This window comes from Saccopteryx leptura, chromosome 9 (genome assembly GCF_036850995.1).
Source record: "Saccopteryx leptura isolate mSacLep1 chromosome 9, mSacLep1_pri_phased_curated, whole genome shotgun sequence".
Taxonomy (NCBI): domain Eukaryota; kingdom Metazoa; phylum Chordata; class Mammalia; order Chiroptera; family Emballonuridae; genus Saccopteryx; species Saccopteryx leptura.
In genome coordinates, this window is record NC_089511.1 from 30,444,262 (window position 1) to 30,472,011 (window position 27,750).

The 27,750-nt window shown below is 40.9% G+C and overlaps 1 protein-coding gene across 1 annotated transcript in view; it reads left to right on the plus strand.

Moving 5' to 3' along the window:
* Nucleotides 1-23,449, plus strand: part of GAN (gigaxonin) — a 70,156-nt gene extending 46,707 nt beyond the window's left edge. The window contains exons 4-11 of the mRNA XM_066348396.1: nt 590-807; nt 1,017-1,138; nt 5,502-5,614; nt 6,816-6,965; nt 7,846-7,982; nt 8,242-8,370; nt 18,430-18,539; nt 18,628-23,449. Coding sequence (XP_066204493.1) covers nt 590-807; nt 1,017-1,138; nt 5,502-5,614; nt 6,816-6,965; nt 7,846-7,982; nt 8,242-8,370; nt 18,430-18,539; nt 18,628-18,809 — 1,161 coding nt within the window. The 3' untranslated portion in view covers nt 18,810-23,449. The remainder of the gene's footprint in view (nt 1-589; nt 808-1,016; nt 1,139-5,501; nt 5,615-6,815; nt 6,966-7,845; nt 7,983-8,241; nt 8,371-18,429; nt 18,540-18,627) is intronic.
* The last annotated feature ends 4,301 nt before the right edge of the window (nt 23,450-27,750 follow it).

A 27,750-nucleotide genomic window follows, 5' to 3' on the forward strand; every position in this document is an offset into this window, starting at 1 on the left:
GAAAAACTAGTTTCACCTTATGTATGTAGAATGCTATAGTCAGTTGGTCAAAATTAATGATGGAGCATGAAAGATATAATTCATATTTACTTGTTAAGTATTTTTAAAAATAGTTACTTAAATGTTTATATAGTACTCAGATTTTTTTGAACTTGACTTCTATATTTTTCATTTAATATTAATGTTGATACATTTTCATTATATAGTTTACCATATTGTATGCAGCTATTACTGTATATAATGTTTCTATAAGTATGATTTAATTCACAGCACATTCAAATATGTAAAATAAAACAAATTATAGCAGAGTTTTTGTGAGTTTTTCTATCGCTATGGGAACTGTGTAGGGTATAAGAAAGCTGCTTGAAACTTTGCAAATATAAATATGAACTGATGATTTTTGAAATTAAATGTTTTTTATCAAGGGTATGGGAAGTCAGCATAGTCAAGCAGTGCTGGCACATAGAACTTGCCTCTTGATGATCCATCAACAATTGTAGTTTTCCGTGAGTTGGAAATTGTATATTCTAAAAGCTGTGTGTTGCATTCTCCATTTCTTTCTCCCCATCCTTTCTACCCTCTTCTGCAGGTCCACATGAAGGATGTTATGTCAGCACTGTGGGTTTCAGGGTTAGACTCCAGCTACTTACGGGAACAGATGCTGAATGAACCATTAGTTCGAGAAATTGTCAAAGAGTGCAGCAACATACCACTGAGCCAGCCGCAGCAAGGGGAGGCGATGCTAGCCAATTTCAAACCCCGGGGCTATTCCGAATGCATTGTCACTGTTGGTGGAGAAGAAAGAGTGTAAGTATGGGTGTGTGTTGTTTGAAAGTGGTATAAGGGAAGAGAGATTTCTGGGTAAGCAAGAATCCATAATACATTTTAGTATTTAAAGCATGATGCAACAGATTTTTAAAAATGGTTTAAACATCTTTTAGAGTGGTAAAAACTAGTCAGTTATTATGGCAGAAATACATACAACACATTAAGTGCTAATCTATTTATCTTTTTAGTTCACGGAAACCAACAGCAGCAATGCGATGTATGTGCCCTCTTTATGACCCTAATAGGCAGCTTTGGATCGAACTGGCCCCTTTAAGCATGCCAAGGATTAACCATGGAGTGCTCTCAGCAGGTACAGTTCTGTGGTAAATTTTACTTAAACACAACATCAAGTAATGTGTAATATCACGGTTGTACAGAATGACTCAGCCTTTTTTAAAAAATTATTTTTATTTATTCATTTTAGAGGAGGGGGGGAGTAGGAAGCTTCAACTCCCATATGTGCCTTGACTGGGCAAGCCCAGGGTTTTTGAACCGGCGACCTCAGCGTTCCAGGTCGACACTTTATCCACTGCGCCACCACAGGTCAGGCTGACTCAGCCTTTTAAAGAGCTAATTTTATTATCTCTATGATGACATTTTCAATGTAGTTCTAGCTTTCAAGGCTATGGTAAGAAGAGTGTCTTCTGCCAGTCCTTATTGTCCCCAAATCATTAATACGTAGTTAGTTTTTAGGCTTTAGTAGAGGAGCATTTTACTTGATAACCTAACAGGTAAAAGAGCAGAATTTTGTGACTCTTACCACCAATGAGCTGGGTGACCAGGGACACAGAAGCCCTGATAGTCCCATCATCTTTGAAATTCAGTTTAGAGCTACAAACATAACCATGTCGAAAATGTCATAGAAAAGCAGGCATTTCATATGAGACTTTAAAAAATACTACTTTAAAGTTGTTTTACTACAGAAAGTATGTTTCAGTTGACCTTTGCAAGGTTGAAAATAACTCCACGTTATCCATAGCTCTTCTTCCTCAAGGAGAAGGTAGAGTAGTTGTCCCTGCTGCCTCACCTCTGTTGGCCTCCTTTCTCTTACCCTTGGATCTGCCTTTTGGGTTCATTCCATGAGTGTCATTTAACTTAATTCTAATTTTTGTCAGCAGTCCTCCTGGAATCCTTATTTTGTAGTCTCTGCTTGCTCACTAACATTTCCTTAAAAAAACTTAAAGCTATACAGGACCGTACCATGTGATAGAAATGGCAGAATCTTTACTAAAGTATAGAAATAGAATCATTTTCTTGGTGCCAGGATTACTGAAGTTATTGTCAGGAATGAAGAGCTGGATGGAGTGATGTAGCCAGCAGGACATGGGGCTGGTTTCCCTGTTCTACCTCTTCAGAATTCACTTTCTTAAATTTTCCTCCCAGAATTTTTTCACACACACTCCTACCTCAGAGGTTAGGATACCACTAATTTTCAAAGATTTCCTAGAGGGGTTGGCATTTCAGAAACGTTATGAGGAAAGGAATTGTGTCTGGTTGTATGGACTGCAGTTGTGAAATGACTGAGAATTCCTGCTTGCCCAGCCTGTTCTGCGTTACTTCTTTTCTTGCATTATTTTTACTTGATTGATGTTTTGTCATTCAGTCTTTCCCTCTGTGTCAGTTTAGAAGTTTTATACTTCATGTATATTTGAAGGTTCCCTAAAAACCACAGCCTGTTTTCAAAGCCTAAAGTTAATCAGTACTTTTATACTCTATTTTTCATGTTTTCCAGTCTAATATTAAAATAAATGATTATTTATAAATATAATATTTATGTTCATGTTTCATTGATCTCTGTTTTATATGTGTTTATATAGGTAGATAGGTATTTACCACTTTCTTTGTTTTCCCTTTCTTGTTCCTAAGACCTTATGTCTAGGATCATTTTCCTTCTTCCTGAAGTTTTTCTCTTGGAATCTCCTTTAATGTGGTTCTGTTGGTAGCAAACACTTCATATTTATTTGTCTGAAAATTTCATTACTTTGCCTCCTTTTTAAAGTATATTTTTGCTGAGTATAGAATTTTAGGTTGGTATTTATTATTTTTCAGCACATTAAAGATATCTTTCCACTGACTTCTGGCTTTCATTGTTGTTAAATCAGTTGTCAGTCTAAAAATCTGTCTTAAAAATTGAATGATTGAATGAGTGAATGCTGTCTTTTCTCAGGACTTTTTTTTTTTTATATAAATAAATTTTTATTTACTCTTTTAGGGATTCTTGCTGTATTGGCCAAGAGTTTGTTTAAAGGCTTTTAATCACTGTAAAAAAAATAGAGGACTGGATGAAGAAGATGGGGCACAATACACCATGGTATATTATTCAGCTAGGAGAAATGGTGACATCGGATCACTTATAGAGGAATGGTAGTGTCTTGGTAGCATTGTGCGGGGTGAAATAAGTGAATCAGAAAAAAACAGGAACTGCAGGATTCCATACATTGGTGGGACATAAAAGCGAGACTAAGAGGCATGGACAGGAGTGTGGTGGCTATGGGGGGTGGGGGGAGGGAAGGAGGGAGAGGGGGAGGGGGAGGGGTACAGAGAGAACTGGATGGAGGGTGTCGGAGGACGATCTCTCTTCGGGTGATGGGTACGCAACAGAACTAAATGACAAGATAACCTGGACATGTTTTCTTTGAATATATGTACCCTGATTTATTGATGTCACCCCATTAAAATAAAAATTTATTTATTTATTTATTTTTTTAAAATAAATTTTTATTTTAATGGGGTGACATCAATAAATCAGGGTACATACATTCAAAGAAAATATGTCCAGGTTATCTTGTCATTCAATTATATTGCATACCCATCACCCAAAGTCAGATTGTCCTCCGTCACCTTCTATCTAGTTTTCTTTGTGCCCCTCCCCCTCTCCCTCCTTCCCTCCCCCCGCCCCCTGTAACCACCACACTCTTGTCCATGTCTCTTAGTCTCGTTTTTATGTCCCACTAATGTATGGAATCCTGCAGTTCTTGTTTTTTTCTGATTTACTTATTTCACTCCATATAATGTTATCAAGATCCCACCATTTTGTTGTAAGTGATCCTATGTCATCATTTCTTATGGCTGAATAGTGTACCATGGTGTATACGTGCCACATCTTCTTTATCCAGTCTTCTTTTTTTTTTTTTTTTTTACAGTGATTAAAGCCTTTAAGCAAACTCTTGGCCAATACAGCAAGAATCCATAAAAGAGTAGTGTCCTTAACATGTTTACCAAGTCCAAGTTGGCCCCAACACCATGCCAAGTCCCTGAAAAATGCAACCCAACCCCAGTTCAGTCTGTTAGGAGCTGTCCCAAGGAGCAGGAGTCCAGGAAAAGTCCACATCCAGGAAAAGTCCGCATGGCACTGGAATCTCAGGACTGTATTAAAATTTTTTGTTTTGTCTTTGTTTTCTGCCATTTCATTAGTGTGCTTAGATGCACATTTTATTTGAAATTTTATCATATTTGGGGATTGCTGGGCATCTTGACTCCAGCTTGGCCTTTCATCAAATCTGGAAAATTCTTAATCAGATATCTTCAAAATATTGCCTCTGCTCTTTTCTCCTCTCTCCCTTTGCTGCTGGAAGTCAGATTAAGCACGGCTAGACCTTCTGACTTTATCCTCTGTCTCTTGCCATCTCTCTGTTTTCTTTTTGCCATACCTTGTTGCTTTCATTATGATTTCTTTTGATTTATCTTCCATTTAATGAATTCTTTCTTTACTATGATGAATCTGTCATTAAATCCATCTCTGAATTTTTAACTTTATCTGGTTTGTCTTTTTATTTCTAGGTATTTTTTTTAAATCTTTTTCAAATCCGTAAGTCATTTCTATAGTCCCATTTCAAGAATTACCCTCAAATTTGTCTTTTATTTCTTAAACTTAGGAAATCTTGTTGTTTAAGTCTTTTGATTATTCTGGTATTTGAAATTTGAAATCTTTGCAAGACTACTTCCTGTTGTCTGCTTCTGCTGCTTCTTTATAGAGTCTAGTTTCTTTGTATAGCTGAGTACCTTTGGCTGGGTGCTGATCATTTTATTAAAAATTATTTGTAGGAGTTATTTGATGCTTTAAAATCATAGAATGTTAGACTCTAAAGCTTAGAAAAGGTACTTTCTTCAGAAGAAGTTTTACATTTTTTTCTTCCAGGTGACTAAAAACATTATTAATTTGGAATTACTGTAAGTCACATTCAAATCTTGAGATTTCCTGGACAAGCAAGGAGATTTAAACCTGGTTGCCTTTATCCTGAGAAGTAAAACTTTGGAGGGGCTCTCCTGCCAGAAGACATGTTTTCTATGGGCCTGGAGTTTACACTTCTGTCCTTTTGTCCCCTCAAAGCCATTACAAGAAGGGTTGAATAGTTTCCCAGAATAGAAGAGCTGAGATAACGCCGAGCTGCTCGATGGCCTGAGTGGGTGGCAGGCTGCAGGTTGCCTTTTATGTTGTAGGGCAGAGGGAATCCACTCAAACATGCTGAGTGAAGTAGTGTTCACAGTGACTCACAGACTCGGCTCTCACCCAGGAAGGAATGAAATGTGATAAAGATCTCAAATCCATTGTTGTTATCAGAGAAGGTTTCTCCACGTACCGTCTCTATGACTATGGCATTTATATTCGATAAGAGATGGGTGTTGTAGACTTAAGTTTCAACTTTCTTGTGTGTCTCCTTTGATTTTTGCAGAAGGATTTTTGTTTGTATTTGGGGGCCAAGATGAAAATAAGCAGACGCTGAGCTCAGGAGAAAAGTATGACCCAGATGCAAATTCATGGACTGCATTGCCACCCATGCACGAGGTAAAACATTATTTTTTAAATTTATTTTGCCTATTATTCCCCTTTGGCACTTTTCTTTGTTTTGCATTTGACTATAAGAAAAACATTGCAACTCTGCCAGGCCCCCCTGCCTAAGGTGCAGCTCTCCTCTCTTTGCCTTCCCCTTGCTGAGTCTGACCTCCTTGCATCCTCTCAGATCTTTGCCAGATACCCATGTGGCATGCTCCTTGCGCCTGCACGTGTGCCCACATAGCCCCTGTCGGGCAGCCTTCCCTGCGGCCCGCTGCTCCCCCGTCTCCCCTCCCCCACTGTCTTCCCCTCCCTGTCAGGGAGCGCCTTCTCACTGTTCACGCACTCTCAGTGGCAAGGGATTTTGTCTGTGTTCAGCACTCTGTCTCAGTGCTAAGATGGTCCTAGGCACATAGGGGACATTAAGCAAATACAGACAAATGAATGGGAAGTCCCTCAGGCCCCCTTAGCATCCCTGTTCTCCCTCTGCCTCTCTGCTCGGGCAGCCTTGGCTGTGGCTCTTGTCTTTCACACATCAGCTTGGAAACACTCCATTATAGCCCACTGCTAAACACAGAGGATCTTACTGAACCAACTGTTAGTAGTTCTTTTTCTTGTGAGCTATTGTAAGAAGTACTGATTCCGACTCTGACTTTACCATGCGGGTAGTTCCCTTGTTCTGAGAAACTATTGTGATGAAGACCACGTGAGCTGCTAGGGAAAGCAGCAATGCTTGAGAGAGGGGGTTTTGAGCACGGCACTTTTTTGCTGGAACTCTGGAATATAATGATATCTGTAATTTTTATTAAACACATAAGTGCTAGTTTTCAATATGATAGTTGGCTTTTTTTTTGGGGGGGGAGGGGGGAAGAGGCAGGGAGAGAGAGACAGGAACGGGGAGCTGTTCCTGCATGTGCCCTGACCGGGGAATCCAACCGGCAACCTGCAGCTCTTGGAGAACTCTCCAACAGACCACGCTGTATGGCCAGGGCTGCTTTTTATTCATAGAGACAAAGAGAGGGGAGGGGGACGGGAAACATTCGTTTTTTGTTCCACTCAGACATGCCCTCATTGGCTGCTGCCGGGGAGGGCCCTGATTGGGGATCGAACCCACAATCTTGTTGTTTCGGGACTGTGCTCTTAACCCACTGAGCTAAGCGGCTAGGGCCAGTAGTTGGCCTCTTGTATACAAAGATCTTTGATGTCTTTTCAGGCAAGACATAACTTTGGAATTGTGGAAATAGATGGAATGTTGTACATTTTAGGAGGAGAGGATGGTGACAAAGAGCTAATTTCCATGGAGTGTTACGATATTTATTCTAAAACCTGGACAAAGCAACCTGACCTGACCATGGTTAGAAAGGTGAGAACTATATCTTGTGGTTATAAACTGGATTTTTAGTTACTGTTTCTTCATTTCCTACATGTGCCTTTTAATACAATTGATAGTGTTTAAAGAATTAATGTTATAGAATTCTGCTTCTGTTGGTGGTTTGCCTTTGTTATCATCAGCCAAACACCACCGCAGGAAACAGAGGGTGTGCGAGCATCCATCCTGACAGTGGGCTCTGTGCAGCTGCCGTGTCCAAGGCCTACACTTAATAAAAGTTCCATGAGTGCGCTAACCTAGGAAGCAACCAATCTTCTTAAAGCTGTTTTTTAATCATTATGCAGGACTGGGAAGAAACGTTCATTTTCAAATAAAGAATTACCATTGCTCACTGGGTAGGATAAAAAAAAACAACAAATGTCACGTTAGCTCTACAGAGCATCTGTCTTTACTTATAGTCCCTGGTGTAGGCAGAAGCTCATCAGCAAGCGGAGCTTTGTTCGGTGCCGTAGGTATGTACGACTTTAGGTACTGGGGTTCACTCTGTGTTCTCTCACTGTCTCTGCCCTTGTGGCTAAATATGTAGGGCAGGAATTGAGTGACATCTTGCTCCATGGACTCTAGATAGACTGGAAAGTTCCTTTTAAAAAAAAGGAAGGTTATTTATTATACTTACCTTACTTAGTGGAATAGTAGTGGATGGAGTTAATTCCTTTCTGAAGATTAACAATGTGTGTATTACCTTGCTCTTCTTATTTTTAAAATCCTGTGTTGTAATAGTGGAAAGCACTGTAGTTTTACTATTAGAAATCAAATCTTTTCCCAGATATCTTGTAGTGCTCTTAGATAAGTGAGTATTAACCTAACTTTAGTAATAAATGTTGCCTTCCCCACTGTTGCTTTCTTCTTTCAGATTGGCTGCTATGCAGCTATGAAAAAGAAAATCTATGCCATGGGTGGAGGGTCGTATGGAAAACTTTTTGAATCTGTGGAATGTTATGACCCAAGGACCCAGCAATGGACGGCGATATGCCCGCTGAAGGAGAGGAGGTGAGAGAACGTGCGTATGGACAGTATAGCTGCCCCTGAGCCTGGCTTTTGCTCCTGCTTTCTTTCAAACGGACCTTTTATTTCACTTGGCAATTTAGTTTATATAAAATTAAATGAGGACTTTGTTTCCTGAAAAGGGAAGGTCCACATATTCACTAAACAGTGAATGTTGCAGAGTTGAAACAAGGAGAAGAGGAATCAGGGAATGGGAGCATGAGTTGTCATTCCAGTGCCTAACAGGCTCTGTGTGGCCTTTCAGATTTGGAGCAGTGGCCTGTGGAGTCGCCATGGAACTGTATGTATTTGGGGGAGTCAGAAGTCGCGAGGACATCCAGGGTGGTGAGATGGTAACCTGCAAGTCTGAATTCTACCATGATGAGTTTAAAAGGTAACTGTGAATGGTTTCGCCTAGCTTCTGTAGCTTTCTCTTTTTCCTTTCAAAGTCATGTTTTAGCTTTGTTTAGTTTTGTTTTCAAGTTACTTCTTTGAATTAGCTCATCTATTTAGGAGATCTAATGCATACTAGATACTGATTCATTGACTTAAGAAGTGTTGGTAACTTAAAGGAAAATCATAAGTATTTTTAAAATATAGATCAGACCTTGACACTTTGTCACTTAAAATTATTCATTGGCTCCCTATAACTTTTAGGGAAAAGTTTAAACTCCTTCACTTAGCATGTTTTGCCCTTTGTGGTAGGTTTTTCTATTCTTTGTGCTACCCAACTGTTCCATTTTAGTCAAAGTGAGTGAGTGATATCTTCCCCCTAAATATGTCATGATTATCTCAGCTCTGTGCTTTTATACTATTCCTTTTGCCTAAAATATCCCTTCCCTCATTTATCCAGTTAAGTCTGACCCCTTCTAAAACTCTGCTTAACTATCACTCCCTAGAGATCTTATTGGGTCCCGCAATCTGTGATCCCATGATACTCTGTACGTGTCACTCCTGGATTGTAATTGTTAATCGTGAGCTCCATCAGGGCAAGGTCTAGCTCAGCCCACTTTACATCCTAGCTTCGGCATCAGAACTGGCCTGTCTTAGACACTCAGTAGAATTCTAATTAAGTGAATGGGTGAAGTGTGGTGTCAGAGACTTCCTCCGACAGGTGGCCATATGTGTCTTGTAGAGTAGGTAACATTCTTCCCAACCTCCCCCCTCTTCCCTTCTCACACATTTTATTCTTATAACTACTAAACAGCATTCTGATTGTAGTAATAACGTTCACATCCTACAAAGAAACTGCCATGCTAAAATTAATCTTGTGATAGTGTTTCAATCATGTTACCAGAAGAGGGTGCCATAATGTTTAATTTCTTAATATTTTTGATTAGGGCAAACAGTGAGCAGTTACCAAGATTTTAGGAAGATGTGTAAATGTTACCTATCTTGGATTGTATTTAAAAAGGATATTTGCATAGCTTTTTCTCCCTTTCAAATACAGGGGTAAACTCTCTTAGGAAAATTCATTAGACAAAGTGTGAGCAATTTGAGGATGTTGGCTGTGGTGGGGCTGGGGAGGCAAAATTTCAAAGACTTCTCTACATTTCTCTTTCTTAATATATGTATATTACTATGAGGGCTGAATGTGCAAGGTATGAAGTAGTAGTATATTAATAGCCTGCTTCGTGAATCTCGAGACAGTCCGCCCAACTGCATTAACAAGCAGTGGTCCTTGTGTTTGGTTTCTGATAAAGTATTGATATAAGCCTTTTTCATAATGGCTGAGTTACTGTTTAGGCCGTACAGCTAGAGAGCTATAACTCTCTGGACTGATCAAGCTTGCTTTGGAGTTTACCTTTTTCTGTCCCTGTTTTGATTGTATAAAACTTCAATCTGGCTGTAAAGTTTCTCAGCCTGTCCTTGATATGTTATAAACTTTTAGAACCTTTATATTTCTATCAGGTTGTTTCATATTTATAGTTGATAAGCTTTGAATGTAAGTGTATTGCTTTCAGTTCGTAATTGTTAAACATAAGAAAATTGGCTCTTCCTTGCTATTTAAAAGCACCCCCAAATAAAATTCATGTTTCTTTAGTTTTGTTATTTCTGAGCTCTTCTGTGTTAGTTCATAAATAGATGGAAGAAAGCTTAATTTCTTTTGTCAGTTTAGTACACAGTTTACCCTTGAACAGCACAGGTTTGAACTATGTGGGTCCATTTACCAGGGATAGTCAACCTTTATATACCTACCGCCCACTTTTGTCTCTCTGTTAGTAGTAAAATTTTCTAACCGCCCACCAGTTCCACAGTAATGGTGATTTATAAAGTAGGAAAGTAACTTTACTTTATAAAATGTATAAAGCAGAGTTACAGCAGGTTAAAGCATATAATAATAATTACCAAGTACTTTATGTCGGATTTCTGCTAAGTTTGGCAGAATAAATCTTTATAAAACAACTTACTATAGTTAAATCTTATCTTTTTATTTATACTTTGGTTGCTCCACTACCGCCCACCGTGAAAGCTGGAACGCCCATGAGTGGGCGGTAGGGACCAGGTTGACTACCACTGCTTTAGACAGATTTCTTCCAAGAAATACTTGCAGTACTATAAATGTATTTTCTCTTCCTTGTGGTTTTCTTAATAATATGTTTTCTCTTGTTTCCTTGATTGTTAGAATATAGCATATAATGCATATAACATACAAAATGTGTTAGTTGGCTGTTTATGTCATCAGTAAGGCTTCCAGACAACAGTAAGCTATTAGCAGATTTTTGATAATGCCCCTAATGCCTGTGTTCAAGGGTCAGTTATGTAGGATTCTTGTTTCAATAACACTAAACACATTTGTACCACGTATTAACTCACCTAACTCATTTAATCTTCACTACAACCCTCTGCGATATAGGTCCTCTTTTTATCCCTATTTTACTTATGAGGAAACCAAAACATAGAGAGGTGAAGTATGTGCCCACATGCAGGTGTCAGAGCTTGCCTTTCAACTTGGGCAGTCAGGCTCCAGAGTCAGCCTTAGCTCCCATACTACACTGCTTTAAAAATATAGGCTTTCCCGTAAGTATCTGTACAAAGAAAATAATATTTTTATTTCTTAAAAGATCAGATGTTCCCAAGTATGTTATGTTTGCATTCTCTGGAAACGGTTGCCAGATGAACAACCTGTATTAGCTCCAAGACCATTTATTGTGTTTAAGTAATCTCTTGTCTTTCCTGCTTTTGTTCCCTATTTTTAGGTTAAAACTTTCCTGGAGAAATGCCATATCTTATTATTTTCTGTGTTTCAGACTAAAAACAAACTGTTTGAAAGAAAGCAAAGAACTGACCACGAGTTAACCCAAGCCCTAGGAGCAGTGGCTGTCTCAGAGTGACAGTGTCTCTGTCTCTGCCCCGTGCCCCTGCTCCGTTACTAAGGCTGCGTCCTCCCAGCTGTCCCCCTCACAAAGGCCATTGAGTCTCTCTTGTGCTTCACATCTCATCAACTGTAAAGTCCCAGCTTCTTTTTTAAACTCTGTAATATTTTTCATGCTCACCCACCTTTGTTTTTCTGCTCCTACCCCAATGTGTTCTTTTTTCTGCATGTAATGTGGTTAGCCTTCTAACCAGTCCTCTCTAATAGATTTCACCTACTTGTGCTGTTGAAAGATGAATGTCACTTTCATCTCTCAGTGTCCTGCTGAAGATTCCTCCTAGTTCCCCATGGCTTACCAAGTAAAGCTGGTCGTATTTAGCCAGAGGCAGGCCCTGCAGCTCCTCCGGCACCCTCTATTGACAAAGCCCACCAGGGCGTTGATCTTTCCAAGGAGCCAGCTGCTGATGTTCATTTTCTGTTGTGTGTGTTCCATTTCGTTGCCTTCTGCTTTCGTCTGTTACTTCTTTCCTTTTACATAGGGTTGATCTTGCTCCTCCTTTCCTAGCTTCTTCAGGCAGAATCCTTTATCTTTTTTCTCTGCTGAAACCTCCTCTATGTTTTCATTATAAGCACATGTTCCCTGCCCTTACGGCGTAGTTAGGGTGGCTGTGTTCAAGTCCCTGCCTGATAGATAATCCCAGCATCTGAGTCATCACAGAGTTGGCATCTGTTGATTGTTTATACCCCTGAGAATGAGTTCTTATTTTTCTGGCTCGTTTTTTGTTGAGTAATTTTGGATGGCATCCTGGACACTGTGAACAGAACGTTGTCGAGGCCCTGAGGTCTCTTCTGTTTGCTACTGAGTGCTGCTCCGCGAGCTTGCGCAGACCGTGAACTTGGTTAGACCCCGACTGCAGACTGTCACATCCACAGCAGCCGCAGGTCTTAGTTCAGTCCTACAAGCCTTAGTCACGAGCATTCATGGTTCCCGGGGTCAAAGACTTGCAATAAGTGAGTGTACAGAAATTTAGAGGTTCTCCACTTCTCATCTTTCTGAGACCCCCACACATTTCAGTGATTCTCATCACTCCACGAAACTCTGTCTTCCCCCTAATTCCAGTGGCCAGAAAGATGGCAGGTTTTTCTCTTGGGTTTCAGCTGCCCCTTTGTAAAACTGCCCAAGAATGGAAGCACGCAGTGGGATGCACACAGCTTGCACCTTCTTCCCCAGCTGCCTGCTTTGCTCACGCCCAGAGCCCTCAGGCCATTGTTTGCTGTGTTTGTCCAGAGCCTGTGGCTGCTCCTGGCCAGAGACCAGCTTGTTAGGAGTTCCTTCCTCCCTAAAAGCAGAAACCTCCCTAAAAGCTCCCTCTTTCTTTCTTTCTCCTGAGTTGACTTCCCCTCCCTCCTCTCTCTCCCCTTCTCTCCTTCCTTCTCTCCTTCTTCCTTCTCTCCTCTTTTCTTCTCTCCTTCTCCCTTCTTTCCTTCTTCCTTTTCCCTTCTCTCTTCTCTCCTTTTTCCTTCTTCCTTTTCGCCTTCTTCCTTCCTTCTCCCTTCTCTCCTTCTTCCTTCCTTTTCCCTTCCTTTTCCCTTCTCTCATCCCTTCTCTCCTTCTCCCCTTCTCCTTTCTCTCCTTCTCCTTTCTCTCCTTCTTCCTTCTCTCCCTGCCTGCCCTTCCGCCCTCCTCTCCCCTCTCTGCAGCTTGCTGCTGTGAAGCCCTGCTATGTTTTAGTGCCCTTCTTAATTTGAGTTATAAGTGGACTCATCATTATAGCCTCCAAATCCTGATAAACCTGTGTTGAAAAGCCTCGTGACTAAAGGCATAGTATTGCCTTGTCCATTGTAAAAATCACTACCACTTAATGAGGCCAGTTATGTACTAGACACTTGAAGAGTGCTTTATGTTGGCAATTTCATTTCATCCTCACAACTGTTACTTGAGGTTGGTGGTGATGTCAGATATCCCTGCTTTACATATGACAGAGCAGACTGCGTTAGCTCAGTTGTCCAGGGTCAGCAAGGTGATAGGTAGTAGAAAAAGAATGGGAAACCATATGCCTTTTATACCTGTTTTATAAGCAATGGCAAATACATGCTCCAGTTAAGTTTTAACATTACATAGTTTTATTTAATTTGAAGCCTCAGCATTATATAAAATAGATCACCAAGGATGGTTTTTCTGAAACCCAGAAATTCTGAATCATTGATCTGCTTTGGACCAAATTTGGTAGTTTATTCACAAAGACCAGTTTCTTCCGCTTTAATTACTCCAGGGAGGGATTATGTTAAGTTGTCAACTCTACAAAATTATTCCAAATATTGTTGTATCTTGCGCTGCTTTTTCAGTAGATAGTGTAGTCAGTCATATATGTCTTGATTTAGAAGTGACCATTAACCTGCTCGGTGCACACGGGGCCTTTTAGTGGGTTTGCTCAGAAGAGTTGTGTGTGTGTCTTCACTAGAGTTGGTCGTGTGGGTAATTTTCACCTGTAGATCAGGCATAGGGATTCTCTTCAGCTAGTTCGATTCAGAGCCTGGGAAAAAGTTAACTGTTAGGGTTTAGCTTTTTATGTTTAGTCCTGAAGACATAAAATGTAAATAAGCCAGTTAGTTACTGTAGTTGGACATTTCCAAGCTTCTTCTTTCAAAAGTTTGTTCATGTTCCTGTTTTCACACTCTTAGGTTTTTTACTTTCCTTATTAGAGGCGTTTTGGCGACGGGACAAACTATATTCCCAGTCCCAGCAAACTGCTGGATACCAGTCAGCATTCAGCCGTTAGGTGAATCAGTGGTAGATGAAGGTATTTAGAAATATGGCAGCTTGTAATAGCTTTGTTTCTGACTTGTTATAGGATCTTAAACAAATCATTTTGCTTCATGTTTCTTAAAACTCAAAATATGAAAGCTACTTTTTTACAACAACTGGGAAGAGTGTTCATTGAAATACAGGTGCTGCTCTTAGTGAGATAATTTTTTGCAATTGTATTTAGCATTGAAATGCTCTGGACACACACCTCTGGCTTATTAGACACTTTGTAGCATAGAGTTAGAGATACTAGGAGCAATGCAGGTAGACCTGTATGCTCCAACAAAGAGAGTCAGCCTGGACTTTGGTAGTTCTCAGTGGTTTAGATCAGTGTTTTTCAAACTCTGGTATACCAGGAATTTCATGCCAGCCCACAAAAGCATTAACCACCCTGACATTGTATGAAGATTATAGACCCAACGATACAGTCGAATTTGTTTAAGGTGACTTCTGCCTTAGCAGTCCCTGAAATAATTATCCTATTTTCACTGGTCCCAAGTGTAAAATGGTAGAAAACCACTGGTTAGGATACATTCCCACGGTCTGACTAAGGTTGACTATGACCTGGTTGTGCCTTTAACTCTTAAAAGAAAAATTGGTCAGATTACCTTGAGTGAACGTCATTATTCAGCAATCTAGTCGTTGTTTTTTTAACAGCAAAAAAGCCCCAAACTTTTATTATGGAATAATTTTAACTTGTAGAAAAGTTGAAAAAATAGAGTTCCCATAAGTCGTTCACCCATCTTCTAATGTTAACATCTTACATAGCCATAATGCCAATATCAAAACCAGGATATTAACATCAGTACAATTAAGTATTTTTAGTCTCTTTTCATGTGTGATGTTTCTCTTTCTGATCTTTCATGATACTCTTGAAGATTATTGGTCAGTTTTTTATGACTGTCTCTTAATTTGGGCTTGTCTGATGATTTCTTGTGATTAAGCCAGGGGTAGGTATTTCGGGCAGGAATACCACAGTGGTGCTATGCCCTTCTCCACACCACGTCAGGTAGAATGTGATGCCAACATGTCTTATTTCTGGTGATGCTAACCTTGATTACCTGGTTAAAATCATGTCTTTTGGATTTCTCCACTGTGAAGTTACTATTTTTACCTTTGTAATTAATAAATACCTTAGAAGAGAGACTTTAAGAATATGCACCCATACTATTTTTCCTCACACCACTAATTTAGCACCCGTCAGTGGACTAGCCTGTGATAGTTATTACTGGGGTGTTTGCCTAGTGGTGAATTTTCTGTTTGTCATTCCTTTTACTTATTACCTAGAATTCTGCAAAGAAGACTTGTCTCTTCTCCCTATTTTTAATGTATTTCGTTACTTATATGGATATGGAGTCATGGATGTTTATTTTATCCTGAGTTACAAACCTAATACTATCATTATTTTGTTGCTCAGTTAGTTCTAGCTTTGGCCATTGGGAGACCACCATCTTGGCCCCGCACCCCCAGACACACCCCGTCCTTTCTGAAGCACTTCCTCTGGCCACACAAGATGCTTCAGGCTCATCTTGGGGTTTTTTTTTTGGTTTTTTTTGTATTTTTCTGAAGCTGGAAATGGGGAGAGACAGTCAGACAGACTCCCCCGCATGCACCCAACCGGGATCCACCCGGCACACCCACCTGGGGCGACGCTCTGCCCACCAGGGGGTGATGCTCTGCCCCTCCGGGGCGTCGCTCTGTCGCGACCAGAGCCACTCTAGCGCCTGGGGCAGAGGCCAAGGAGCCATCCCCAGCGCCCAGGCCATCTTTGCTCCAATGGAGCCTCGGCTGCGGGAGGGGAAGAGAGAGACAGAGAGGAAGGAGAGGGGGAGGGGTGGAGAAGCAAACGGGCGCTTCTCCTGTGTGCCCTGGCCAGGAATCGAACCCGGGACTTCTGCATGCCAGGCCAATGCTCTACCACTGAGCCAACCAGCCAGGGCCTGGCTCATCTTGTATTTTCTATCTCCGCTGTGGAATCAACCACTTCTTCGTGGAGCCCAGATCCTTTTAGTGGTTATTAAATTGATTTTCAACAGAAGTGCCAAGGCCATTTAGTGGAGAAAGAAACATCGTTTCAGCAAAGGATGCTGGAACAACTAGATATAAGTACGACAGGAGAAAAAAAGAGCCTGACTCTTAATTCTTATCGTACACAAAAATTAACTTGAAGTGTATCATAAGACCTAATTATAAAAGCTGAAATCGTGAAATTTCCAGAAAAGAGCATAGGAGGAAAGTCTTTGCAGCCTTGGAATAGACATAGATTTCCTAGAAGGCCACAGAAAGCATGAACTACAAAAGAAAAAAGGGATGAATTGGAATTCATCATAATGGAAAATTTCTGTTCTTCAAAAGGCTCCATTAAGAAATGAAAAGATAGTTTACATGCTGAGAAAAATATTTGTGATACATGTATATAACAAAGGACCTGTATCCACAAATATAAAGAATCTTACAATTCAATAAGGAGACAGAAAACCCAATTTTAAAAATGAGCAAATACCTGACCAAGCAGTGGCACAGTGGACAGAGTGTCAGCCTGAGATGCTGAGGACCCAGCTTTGAAACCCAGAGGTCACCGTTTGAGCGGGGTTGCCAGCTTGAGCATGGGATCCTAGACATGACCCCACGGTTCCTGGCTTGGCGGGAGCTCCCCGGTCAAGGCACATATGAGAAGAAGCAATAAATGAACAACTAAGGTGCTACAACTATGAGTTATGCTTCTCATCTCTCTTCCTTCCTGTTTGTCTCTGTCCATCTGTCTTTCTCTCTCTCTCTTGCTAAAATAAAATTAAATAAAGGCAAATCTTTGAATAGATATTTCACAAAGGAAGATACATATGATGGCCAATAAGCACATGAGAGATGTTCGACATCATTAGTCTCCACAGCAGTGCGTACTACTAATATAGATAAAATGAAGACTTGACAGTGCCAGCAGCTGGCCCTGAAGCCAAGCAGTCGGGATTCTTGTACATTTGCTAACTAGAATACAAAATGGCACAACACTTTGGAGAACAGTGAGGCTTTCTTTTTTTATCTTCTTTTTCTTTTTTGTAGTTAGAAGCAGTGAGGCAGTCAGACAGACTCCCGCATTCACCCGACTAGGATCCACCCGGCATGCCCACCAGAGGGTGATGCTCTGCCTATCTGGGGCATTGTTTTATTGCGGCTGGAGCCATTCTAGCACCTGAGGTGGAGGCCATGGAGCCGTCTTCAGCGCCCTTGCCAACTTTGCTCCAATGGAACCTTAGTTGCGGGAGGGGAAGACAGAGAGAGGAAGGAGAGGTGGAAGGGTGGAGAAACAGATGGGAGCTTCTCCTGTGTGCTCTGACCGGGAATCGAACCTGGGACTTCCACACACTGGGCCGACTCTACCGCTGAGCCAACTGGCTGGAACCCATGGCATTTTTTAATCAAGTGAAATATATCTTTAACCATATAACCAAGCAAGTCCATAACATAAGTTCACAAAAAAAGGACATTTGCACTGTAATGTCCAAAACAGTTATATTACCTTAACCAAAATTGGACACTACCCAAATGAGCATGAGCAGCTGGGCAAACACATTTTGGTATGTTCATATAAGGGAATAATATTTGGAAATTAAAAATATATATATTATTGATATGGGCAACAACATGAATGAATCTCAGAAGCATTGTGCTGAGCGAAAGGAGCAGATTGAAAAGTGCATATCTGCCTGCCAGGCAGTGGCGCAGTGGATAGAATGTCGGCCTGGGATGCTGAGGACCCAGGTTTGAAGTCCCAAGGTCACCAACTTGAGCACGGGCTCATCTGGCTTGAACATGGGCTTACCAACTTGGGTGTAGGGCCGCTGGCTTGAGAGTGGGATCATAGACATGACCCCGTGATCACTGGCCTGAACCCAAAGGTCACTGGCTTGAGCAAGGGGTCACTGGCTCGGCTGGAGCCCCCCAGTCAAGGCGCATATGAGAAAGCCATTAGTGAACAACTTTAGGTGCCACAACTATGAGTTGATGCTTCTCATCTCTCTCCCTTCCTGTCTGTCCCTGTCCATCTCTCCCTCCCTCTCTCTCTCTCTTTCTCTCTCTCTCACTAAAATAAAAAAAAGGAAAGTGCATATTCTTTATGATTCAATATGTATCACATTCTAAAACAGGCAAAATGAATACCTATAGTGACAGGAAGCAAACCAGTGGTTACCCGGAAGTGGAGTGTGGAGTTGAGATTTACTGGAGCAGAGCCTGTACTGTTGTAGGCGCCAAGTTTGGTTGCAACTGGTAGCCTTCCGAGATGTGTGGTTATCCTTTGATTTCCTTAATTTTGTCCTTCTGTTTGTTCTCAGGTGGATCTATCTTAATGACCAGAATTTATGCATCCCTGCCAGTTCCTCTTTTGTTTATGGAGCTATACCCATAGGAGCCAGTATTTATGTTATTGGGGATCTTGACACAGGTAAGAATGTTACGGTGATTTTTGTCAGAACTGTTTTCTGATGATTCCAGGGCATGTTGTCTCAGCGCTGCTTATTCTTGTGCTTTAGGTACTAATTACGACTACGTGCGCGAGTTTAAAAGGAGCACAGGAACCTGGCACCACACCAAACCACTCCTTCCATCCGACCTCCGCCGCACCGGGTGTGCAGCCTTACGTATTGCAAATTGCAAGCTTTTCCGCCTGCAGCTTCAGCAAGGCTTATTCCGTATCCGTGTCCATTCACCTTGAAGAGGATGCAGAGCAGCAGAGCTCCCGACCAAGTGTGCCGTAACATGGTTTTACGTGAGGGGGACAGAGGTGGCAGCCCAGACTTGCTCTGCATGCCAGGCTTTGTGTGGTAACTCTGGTGGTTTTGTAATGCTTAGAATGCTTGAACTTCAGCTCGTGTTTGGGAGAACACGTAACTTGAAAAACGACCTGGGAGGAATTAGTTTCTCCTGTTAGGCGTGTCTGCAGACAAATGGAGGCTAGTCAGTGTCAAAAGGAAGAGGGAAGTGGGAATCGGTGTAATGTAAAATACTGCGGTTAAAATACTAAGGTGCATTTTCCCTGAAGGGAACTCGTATCTGACTGCTGTGTGTACCTGGCTTGGTAAACAAACAAAAATTCGTATATGCAAACCAACATATCCAAACATACCAAGACTGCTTTTCTACTGCACTTGGATGGAAATACTATGCCTAACCCTGCCCGACAAATTAAGGATTGTGCCTAAAATGTTAGATTGGACTGGACGCCGGCTAGTCTCCATTTACTACTAGTATTCTGTGCTAAGAATCTTTTTTAAACTATATTATGATGAAACTAAGATAAAATTTCTCTTTGATGACATTCTATCTTAGTAACATAAAGACTCTAAATTAATGAGTCAGGTTGCAGCCCTCATGTGAATTTAAAGGAAGTTGCTAACTTCTGGGTTGATGTAGATTAAGGTATGCCACGCCGTGGGCGCTGGGATAGTGCTCTTGAAGTTGTGAAGGATCTCAGGCAGTGCCATTCTTCCCTTCCAGTTCATCAAAACCATTTTATAAGTAGGATATGAGAGAGTAGGAGATTTTATAAAAGAAAGACTTGAGTCAGACAAATAATAAAGGTCTGCTGTGACTTCAAAACAAAACAAAACAAAAAAAACTGTCCAGAGAAAATATAAAGGGATCAAAACTTTTAAAAACAATCTGTCTGAAAGCACACAAAGTCTTGTTTACTACTGTTTAGGATTTGAAAACTTGTCTTAGAATGCGAACATGTGTTCAGAATCTTGTCTTTGTAGTAGAATTTTCTCAAATGCCGTTCACTAGTAAGAGTTTTAGACAAATTATGATAAAGTTTGGCTGGTAGAATAAACTACCTCAACTTAATTTCATTCTGTTCATAGTAGAGCAAATGAACCTTTTCCTTCTTCCCTGGCCCGCACTCCCATGCCTCTCTTCCCGTTGAGGGGAAAAGTCTGTCAGTAGTAGCATTTATCTTGAAGATATTTTGTTTCCATTCAAATTATTCCACCTTAGTGTGAAATCAGGGACTTCAAAGTGCTTGATTACTTCATCATTTGAATTTTATGCAATATCAGATTTCTAGTCGATTTAATATAGAACTCTTCATTTTTAATTGTTTTCTACAGTTTTTTCCTCTCTTAGAATATGGCTCTAAGAAGCAGCATTTTGTCTTAAAGAGTAATGTGTCCATGTATCCTGTGGTTGTAAATTTGAACACAGGAATTTCTTTAGGAAACTTCCTGTATGGAATGTTGTTATATGCTTTTAACATGCAAATGAAATGTTGCTTGCATTTTCCCACCATGAACAGAAAAAAAGGTGAGAGTTTTTGTGTGTTTTTTTAACACCCGTTAGTTAGAAGTCAACACAGTGCTCTAAAAGTTGCTGAAAGGACCCTTCTGGGGGGGGGGGGGTTCTAAAGAATGTTGTGTATGGCACATTTCCTCTTGGTCCTGGCAGAAGAGTTTGATAAAAGAAGGCATGAGGTTTTTACCTTCTCTGTTGGAGGCAGGAGGCCAGGTTTGCCACATAGTTATGCAATATAGTCAAATCCAGTCTGTAAATCAAAGCCTGACTTTTCTCTGTGTCCTATACAAGTCTGCTGTTGTTTGCACACTTCCCCAATGATACTTTGGATAGCTTTTCATCAAAGCAAACCCCATAGCCACTGCAAAGAAAGAAAACTTTATTTTTACAATTAGATATTAGTTTTGGAAAAAACAAATTGCTGAAAAAGTGAATTTTCTTTTATAAAATATCTTATACAGAATACAACAACTTTGGCTTTCAGAAGCTGCAGTTGAGGTACATTAAAGTAGTCATTGATATCTTATTAAAGCCATGACAATCAGCAGTTCTGGTTTGTTTGTTTTTAATTTCTGAAGTTTGAAATCCTTCCCAGTCTATGCCAGGCCTTTCCAAGGAGGTCGTTCCTGGTTTAGGAGTGAGTAGGTCCCTGCTGCAATATTGTCAGTGCCTGCATGACTTGTTCATTTGTTTTATAAAGTTTTTTTAAAAATTCAATTTATTGACACTATAGCTGCAGAAATTAGGGACTGTTTTATAAAATAAATTTGCCACATGATATGGGCTGCAACAACCAACAAAAGCTGCTAAGTGCCAAACTGTTTTTACTATATACAAATATAACAATACTCTATGTTGAAGTGTAGGGATGTACTTAATTTTATTATGTTCTAAAATTAGTTATGACTTTTTTTGTAAATTACAGTTATTTCAGTATTGTGAAATAAATTTTTAACTCATTTCATGCAGGTTTGTGTTTTAACATTCCACTTATGACTTGAAACATAAATTTTTGATACTTTTTTTTTCCATAAGGCACTTTTACCAGGTGTATGTTGGAATTGCGGCTGAAAATGGATCTTAAATTTTTAAATATACCATCGTTGGGGGAAGTGCAATTTATTTTCATTATTCCACCAACAGAAGGAAAGTTGTCTCAGGTTAGAGTAAGTGAGTATTTAAGGATCTCTCTAGTCTACAGTCTAAAGTAGGTTTGTTTGTTTCTTTAACACATCCAAATGTAGATTTTTCAACGATTTAAAGTGTTTAATTTAAAATGAAGTTTTGTGAGTTTTTTTTTGTTGTTTTCTTTTTTGTGGTAGTGCTTCTATCCTGTGAGAGGAAAAGGTGTGAGGAGAGAGAGAGAGAGAGAGAGAGAGAGAGAGAGAGAGTGTGTGTGTGTGTGTGTGTGTGTGTGTGTGATGTGACTTGGTGAGTCTGTATATGTTTACTTTTGAATTGTAGTTCCAAACTACATATATTACTGTCTCCTGGTGCTTCAGATAAATTCTTGAGCCTGTGGCCCTTCAGTTTATATACTATGTTAAAACTCATGTTGAGTGTAAATATTGATATATTTGTAGTTTTACTTGGTGTTTGCATTTCTTTTCTTTAGTGGGATTAACTACAATGTTTGCCAACTAGTAGTTGGTGTGCTATAAAGATTCGGCCTAAGAAATTCCTAAATTCATTGTGTATTTCATTAATTCATTATTTCATTGCTGTGAGGAGTGGATAGCTAACAGTGGGCTTTTTTTCAAACTGTAACAACCAAAAAGCATCTGAGGGATGTCGGACGGCATGTTGCTGTGTTGAAGTGTTCTTTATATTGCACTACCACTTTAATGATGGCACTTTCTTCAGTGGTGCTTTAGAAGTGCCTTTTCAATCATTTATAAGTGTGAGGGGTCTCCTATGCAGCGTACAGGAAATGCATTCTTTATACCGACACGGTCAGGCTAGGGCTGTCTTTGCCGTGCCACCTCGGTTATCATGGTGGGAGTTAGGTTTTTAGAAAAATACGTTAGCTGCCCTGCTCCACTGGGGTTCCATTTGATGCGTTCCTACTTCAGCATACCAAACCAGGACCCCAAAATGTTTTTCAGGGACCATGATTCAAGAGGAGGCTTCTTGTGGTCAGCTGAAGACATTTGACTCTTGGTGGAGAGAATGAGGGGCATTTGCACTGCACACTGCATCCATGCAAAAATGCCGGGACCCCCGTAGAGAGCACCTGGTGGAAGGGAAGGCTGAGGCTGCCCTTGTTCAGTGGCTGCCCCTTGGCCTGTGAGCCTTGGGGAGCCGGTCAGAGTGGAGACTGGTTAGTGCAGAAAAGCCTGCCCTGGGTTTAATCAACAAATGTTCATTGAGTATCTACTAAGAATTCTGCTTGGTGTTCTGGGGAGCTTCATGGTGAGGCAGAATAGAGTATGCTCTGATCAAAGTTACGTTCTTCATGAGATTGAGGAGTACCCTCCGAGAGTGACTGAAAATTTTGCTGGACTTTAAATGAGAAAGTTTGTGCACAGATGGGCTGACCTCGTAATGTAAAGTGAATAACTAGCACAGAATAACAAATGCAAAGTGCCCAACCTGGGCCACACAGCTCTGTGGACCCTGCATGTTCTGTAGGGTCTTTGAGACCCTCTGCTCAGCATGCCTAATAATGTTGATCGCATTTACTGTTGGGCTTTATTTATTGCTTTTCATATGGGACTCAGACCCTTTTCTAGAACATACTTCTTCGACCCCGCCCCTGTGTGCAGGCACAGTGCTCTCTGAGGAGAGCGCCGTCTCCGAGGCCCGGGAGGTGCAGCTTCATCCCACTGCCCTGTGAGTGCAAGCCAAGAGCAGAGGCCAGGCCTCTGGGCGATTGTCCCACCGGTCAGCCTATTAGACTGCGCTTCATTTTCTATGCATCCAAGGCTTTTTATATCATATCATAATCATTAAGCTTCCAAAAGTATTTTTTTGCAAGTTGCAAAGATATAAGTGGGCTTGCAAGTGAAGCTGCTTATACTTGAAAGAGCAGAGGCTCCATTTACACTCCCTTTCTCACCCGTGTCATCGGTGAGGGAAAAGAAATTGTGTCTTAGAATGCTGAGGAGAGTATTTTGCTAGTTTTTAGTAATCCCCGAAGTATTCTTTATAGCCAGTTCAGAAATTATAGGAATTTCTGGTGTAAAGGTGAGGAATAACCCACTCGCCCATGTTTGAGAAGAACATGGACTCGGGGAGGGCTTGTCCTGACTGCTGGCAGTGACAACTCAATACTTTGGACTGTAGAATTTTCCTTTTTCCTTTTCTTTTCTTCTTTTCTTTCTTGACAAGCCAGCTGATCACTTTTAAGTGTTTTTGTATTTTTTTTTCAAGAAGAAATCTTTTATTTTAATTTTAAACATACCATCTTTGTCTCATTGCAAAAATTCCATTTATGTGACGTCTGAGGAGCTCAGTTATAACTATATTCTCTGGTCTGATGCCTGCGATTTAGGAAAGTTTGTTCTTTCTTAATTCTACCGTAAGATTATCTAAATGATTAGATTTTTAAATCTGATCTCTTTCAAATCTCCAGTGACAAAGTTTTAGATAATCAAATATCTAAACATTGCATAACTATCTAGTGAGAAATGTCGCCTTCTCTTTTATTTTGAAATAAAAGTTAATCTTTTAAAATTGCTACTCAACTGAAATTTGGGCTGATTATAATTTTTGATATTCATGTCCTCGTGGCGAACAGAGTTGTAAATTCTTACGTCACTGCGATGTGAATTAGAGAAGGTACCAGGGGCAGGAAGATGACGGACAGCCCAGGCTCGCTCGCTCACTACACGAGATGAGGCGGAGAGATGAGCCAGGTGTCGGATCCTTGTCAATAAAGGACCATTTCAGATAACTCGGATCCCAAATGTGGGTTCATCTTGCTTTCTGCTTGGTGAGTTCTAGTTATTACAACTTGAGCATTTCAGTACACACCGTAGGTTTTTAAGGACCTTATTTCTACTGTTCTTATTTATCAATTATAAGGTATACCTGAGAACCTTGGGTTGTACTTTTCAACCAATGGACTCAGTTTCACTATGACTATATGACGCCTGCTTTATCATGTTTCCTGTTTAATCGGATGAGAATTACATGCACTTATTCACTCGTTCTTGATGTTTATAGGGAAAACTGTTCTCGGCTACCTCATCATGTGGTGTTGTGCTTGATCCCCTGCCAGTGTAGAAGAATTCAACACATTCTGTCCTTTGACAAAAGCCTGGAAACAAGCAGTAAGCGGCCTTGAGGAATACAATTCTCTAAGGCGTATTTTCCATTTTACTGCCTTTTTTTTTTTTAAATAGGCACTTTTAATCAGGAGGAACAATAGTTCTCCTAGAGCTGCTGCAAAGTGATTACTTGAAACTCAACTTGAACTTTAAAGAGTCTTTAAAAGACTATGATTTCATAACGTAGAAAAGTAGTATATTTAAACACCACTGCTATGTGAAAGAGCTTCATTTCCATCCTTGTCAGGATCAGACAGGATATCTGTCCATCTGTAATTTGGCCCACTGTTTGGAATTTAGATGCCTGGAGCTACGAAGCTACTGTTTTTCTTTCTTTCTTTTTTTTTTTTTTTTTTTTGCATTTTTCTGAAGCTGGAAACGGGGAGAGACAGTCAGACAGACAGACTCCCACATGCGCCCGACCGGGATCCACCCAGCACGCCCACCAGGGGGCGACGCTCTGCCCACCAGTGGGCGATGCTCTGCCCCTCCGGGGCATCGCTCTGCCGCTACCAGAGCCACTCCAGCGCCTGGGGCAGAGGCCAAGGAGCCATCCCCAGCGCCCGGGCCATCTTTGCTCCAATGGAGCCTTGGCTGTGGGAGGGGAAGAGAGAGACAGAGAGGAAGGAGAGGGGGAGGGGTGGAGAAGCAGATGGGCGCCTCTCCTGTGTGCCCTGGCCGGGAATCGAACCCGGGACTTCTGCACGCCAGGCCGACACTCTACCACTGAGCCAAACGGCCAGGGCCTGTTTTTCATTTTTTATAAGGTGCTATCGTAAGTAGTTTAAGGATCTATTAAATGGATTGTCATGAATTTGTTTCCCAAGAATCTTTAATTTTGATGAAAATATAGGCTCATCACTAGACTCTCCTTCTCTTTTAGTTCTGATAACCTGGAGTTTTAAAATGCAACTCAGGAAGTGTTTCCCAGGTGCAGGGCCGGGGTCAGCTGAACAACAACAGAGCAGTGCATTCTGCTTAACATTGTGAGCGATCAGATCTGTTGCATGTGTCAGTGAAATGTCCTCACTCCTCCTGTCTGTGCCTTCTCCACGTGGCACGTGCTGGGCCCTGTCAGCTTACCCGGATGGTAAGTGAGGGGGCTGTGAGGCCCATCAGTTCCTGTAGACAGACCTTCCTTCCAGGAGCGATTTCTTAGGGGAATTACCCGCTATCCCTAATGCCCAGTAGCATTATGCCCGTTCCTCAAAACCTAGCATGCTGGGAGTGACTTACCTAGGAGGTAAAATCCAAAAACTTCACCATCCTCATGCGCTAGTAAGATTCCTTTTTACTCTTGTGCTTTTTAGAGACTTTACAGGGCTTGCTCCTGACAGTAGAATGACCACCTCCCCTCAGAGGACAGCAGGCCGGGCCATGCAAGCCTGGCAGCAGGCCATGAGACATTTCCTTAAATGGTTTTCAAGAGAACTAAGGTGTACCCCTTTGAAGCCCCATACTTTATTGTAGTTATTTTGAGGAAAACATCTGTAAACATTAGATGTACTTTCCTGAGCGAACCTAGTAGTGACAAGCAGGTGTGGGCTTGCGGGGTTCAGGTGCATGTGGGTGTGAAGATTTCCACCACTGCCGGCTTGGTGACCTTCAGAAGCCCTTTAGCCCCAAAGCGCAGCTCCCTACCTGTGTAAGTGGGATAACGGGTGTTTACTTCCTAGGGCTGCTATGAGGGTGCAGAGATGGAGGTGAGAACTTGGGCTAGCTGGTGCCTTGTGCACAGACAGTGGTGGTAGATTACCTCAGCTCCCGTGGGGCGGGCCACACTGAAAATCCCTGGTCTTAGTTCATTCTTCGTTCTCATGCCTGCTGCCACATGATGCACAAGCAAATGTATATTTGTGTCAACAAGATTTTTTCCTTGCTGGACCCATGCTACCACTTCTCCTACTTCTCTAATAGTTAAATTTAAGATAACTGTGGAGAGCTGAAACATCCCAAAATACGTGTTTAGACTATTTAGAGTTCTTCTGAATAACCATCAAATGGGAATTTGCCTAATAAAGAACTCGAACAATACTTAGAACTTATTACCAAAGTTGAATTTTCCTCTTTTTCCCTAAAATATCAAAAGTAGTAGACTGTGTTGGTCAAATAAACTGGATAGTTTCTAGATCTCTGTTTGAGATTAGTAGACCTAAACTATGCTCTCAACTTGAATGCAGTGCAAAACTTAAAAACAAGCAAACAAAATTTGTGTCACCAGTATCTGTGTGAGTGTGTGCATATGTGTGTGTGTAGAAATTTTGTACCTTCGAATAAAGAAGGGTTATTTAACAAAGATACAATAGTGAGCTACTTAATCCTTTTATCCTTTTATCATATCACCTCTTTTTCAGTTCAGATTATAGGACTGATAGATTTATCAGTATGTGACATGCCCCGCTTATCTTGATTTCAATAGGACATTTGATAAAGTCTTTTTTAATATCTTAGTTAATAAGAAGAGGGATAAAAATAGAGTTGAAAGGGTTGAGAAATAGATTGAATAGCCACACCCAGACAGTGTTGGGAAGATGGATTCCTGTCTGTGGACTGAGGTACTCTAACAGTATTCAGTTTTTGTTTTTGGTTTTTTTTTGTTTTTTTTTTAAACATAGTAAGTTTTTCAGAAACAGACATTCTTTTTTTTCTTTTTTTTTTCTTTTTTTTCTTTTTTTTTATTTATTCATTTTAGAGAGGAGAGAGAGACGGGGGGAGGAGCTGGAAGCATCAACTCCCATATGTGCCTTGACCAGGCAAGCCCAGGGTTTTGAACCAGCGACCTCAGCATTTCTAGGTCGACGCTTTATCCACTGTGCCACCACAGGTCAGGCACAGTATTCAGTTTTAACATTTTTATTAGTCAATTGTATAAAAAAAGGCAGAGAAAAGCACTGGGAGGAATTAAGTGTTGTGTGTTAGGGCCACAGGGTTCTTGACAGTCTAATAAAATGTCTAAATATAAAGTCTTCTGTCTAGGTTCAGCAAAGATAATTCCTAATTGATAAAGAAAGAATAAATAGTGGCATGGGGGGCAGATCATCAATAATTTGAACATAAGCCAACTGTTTAAAACAACAATACCAGTGTGCGTTCCTG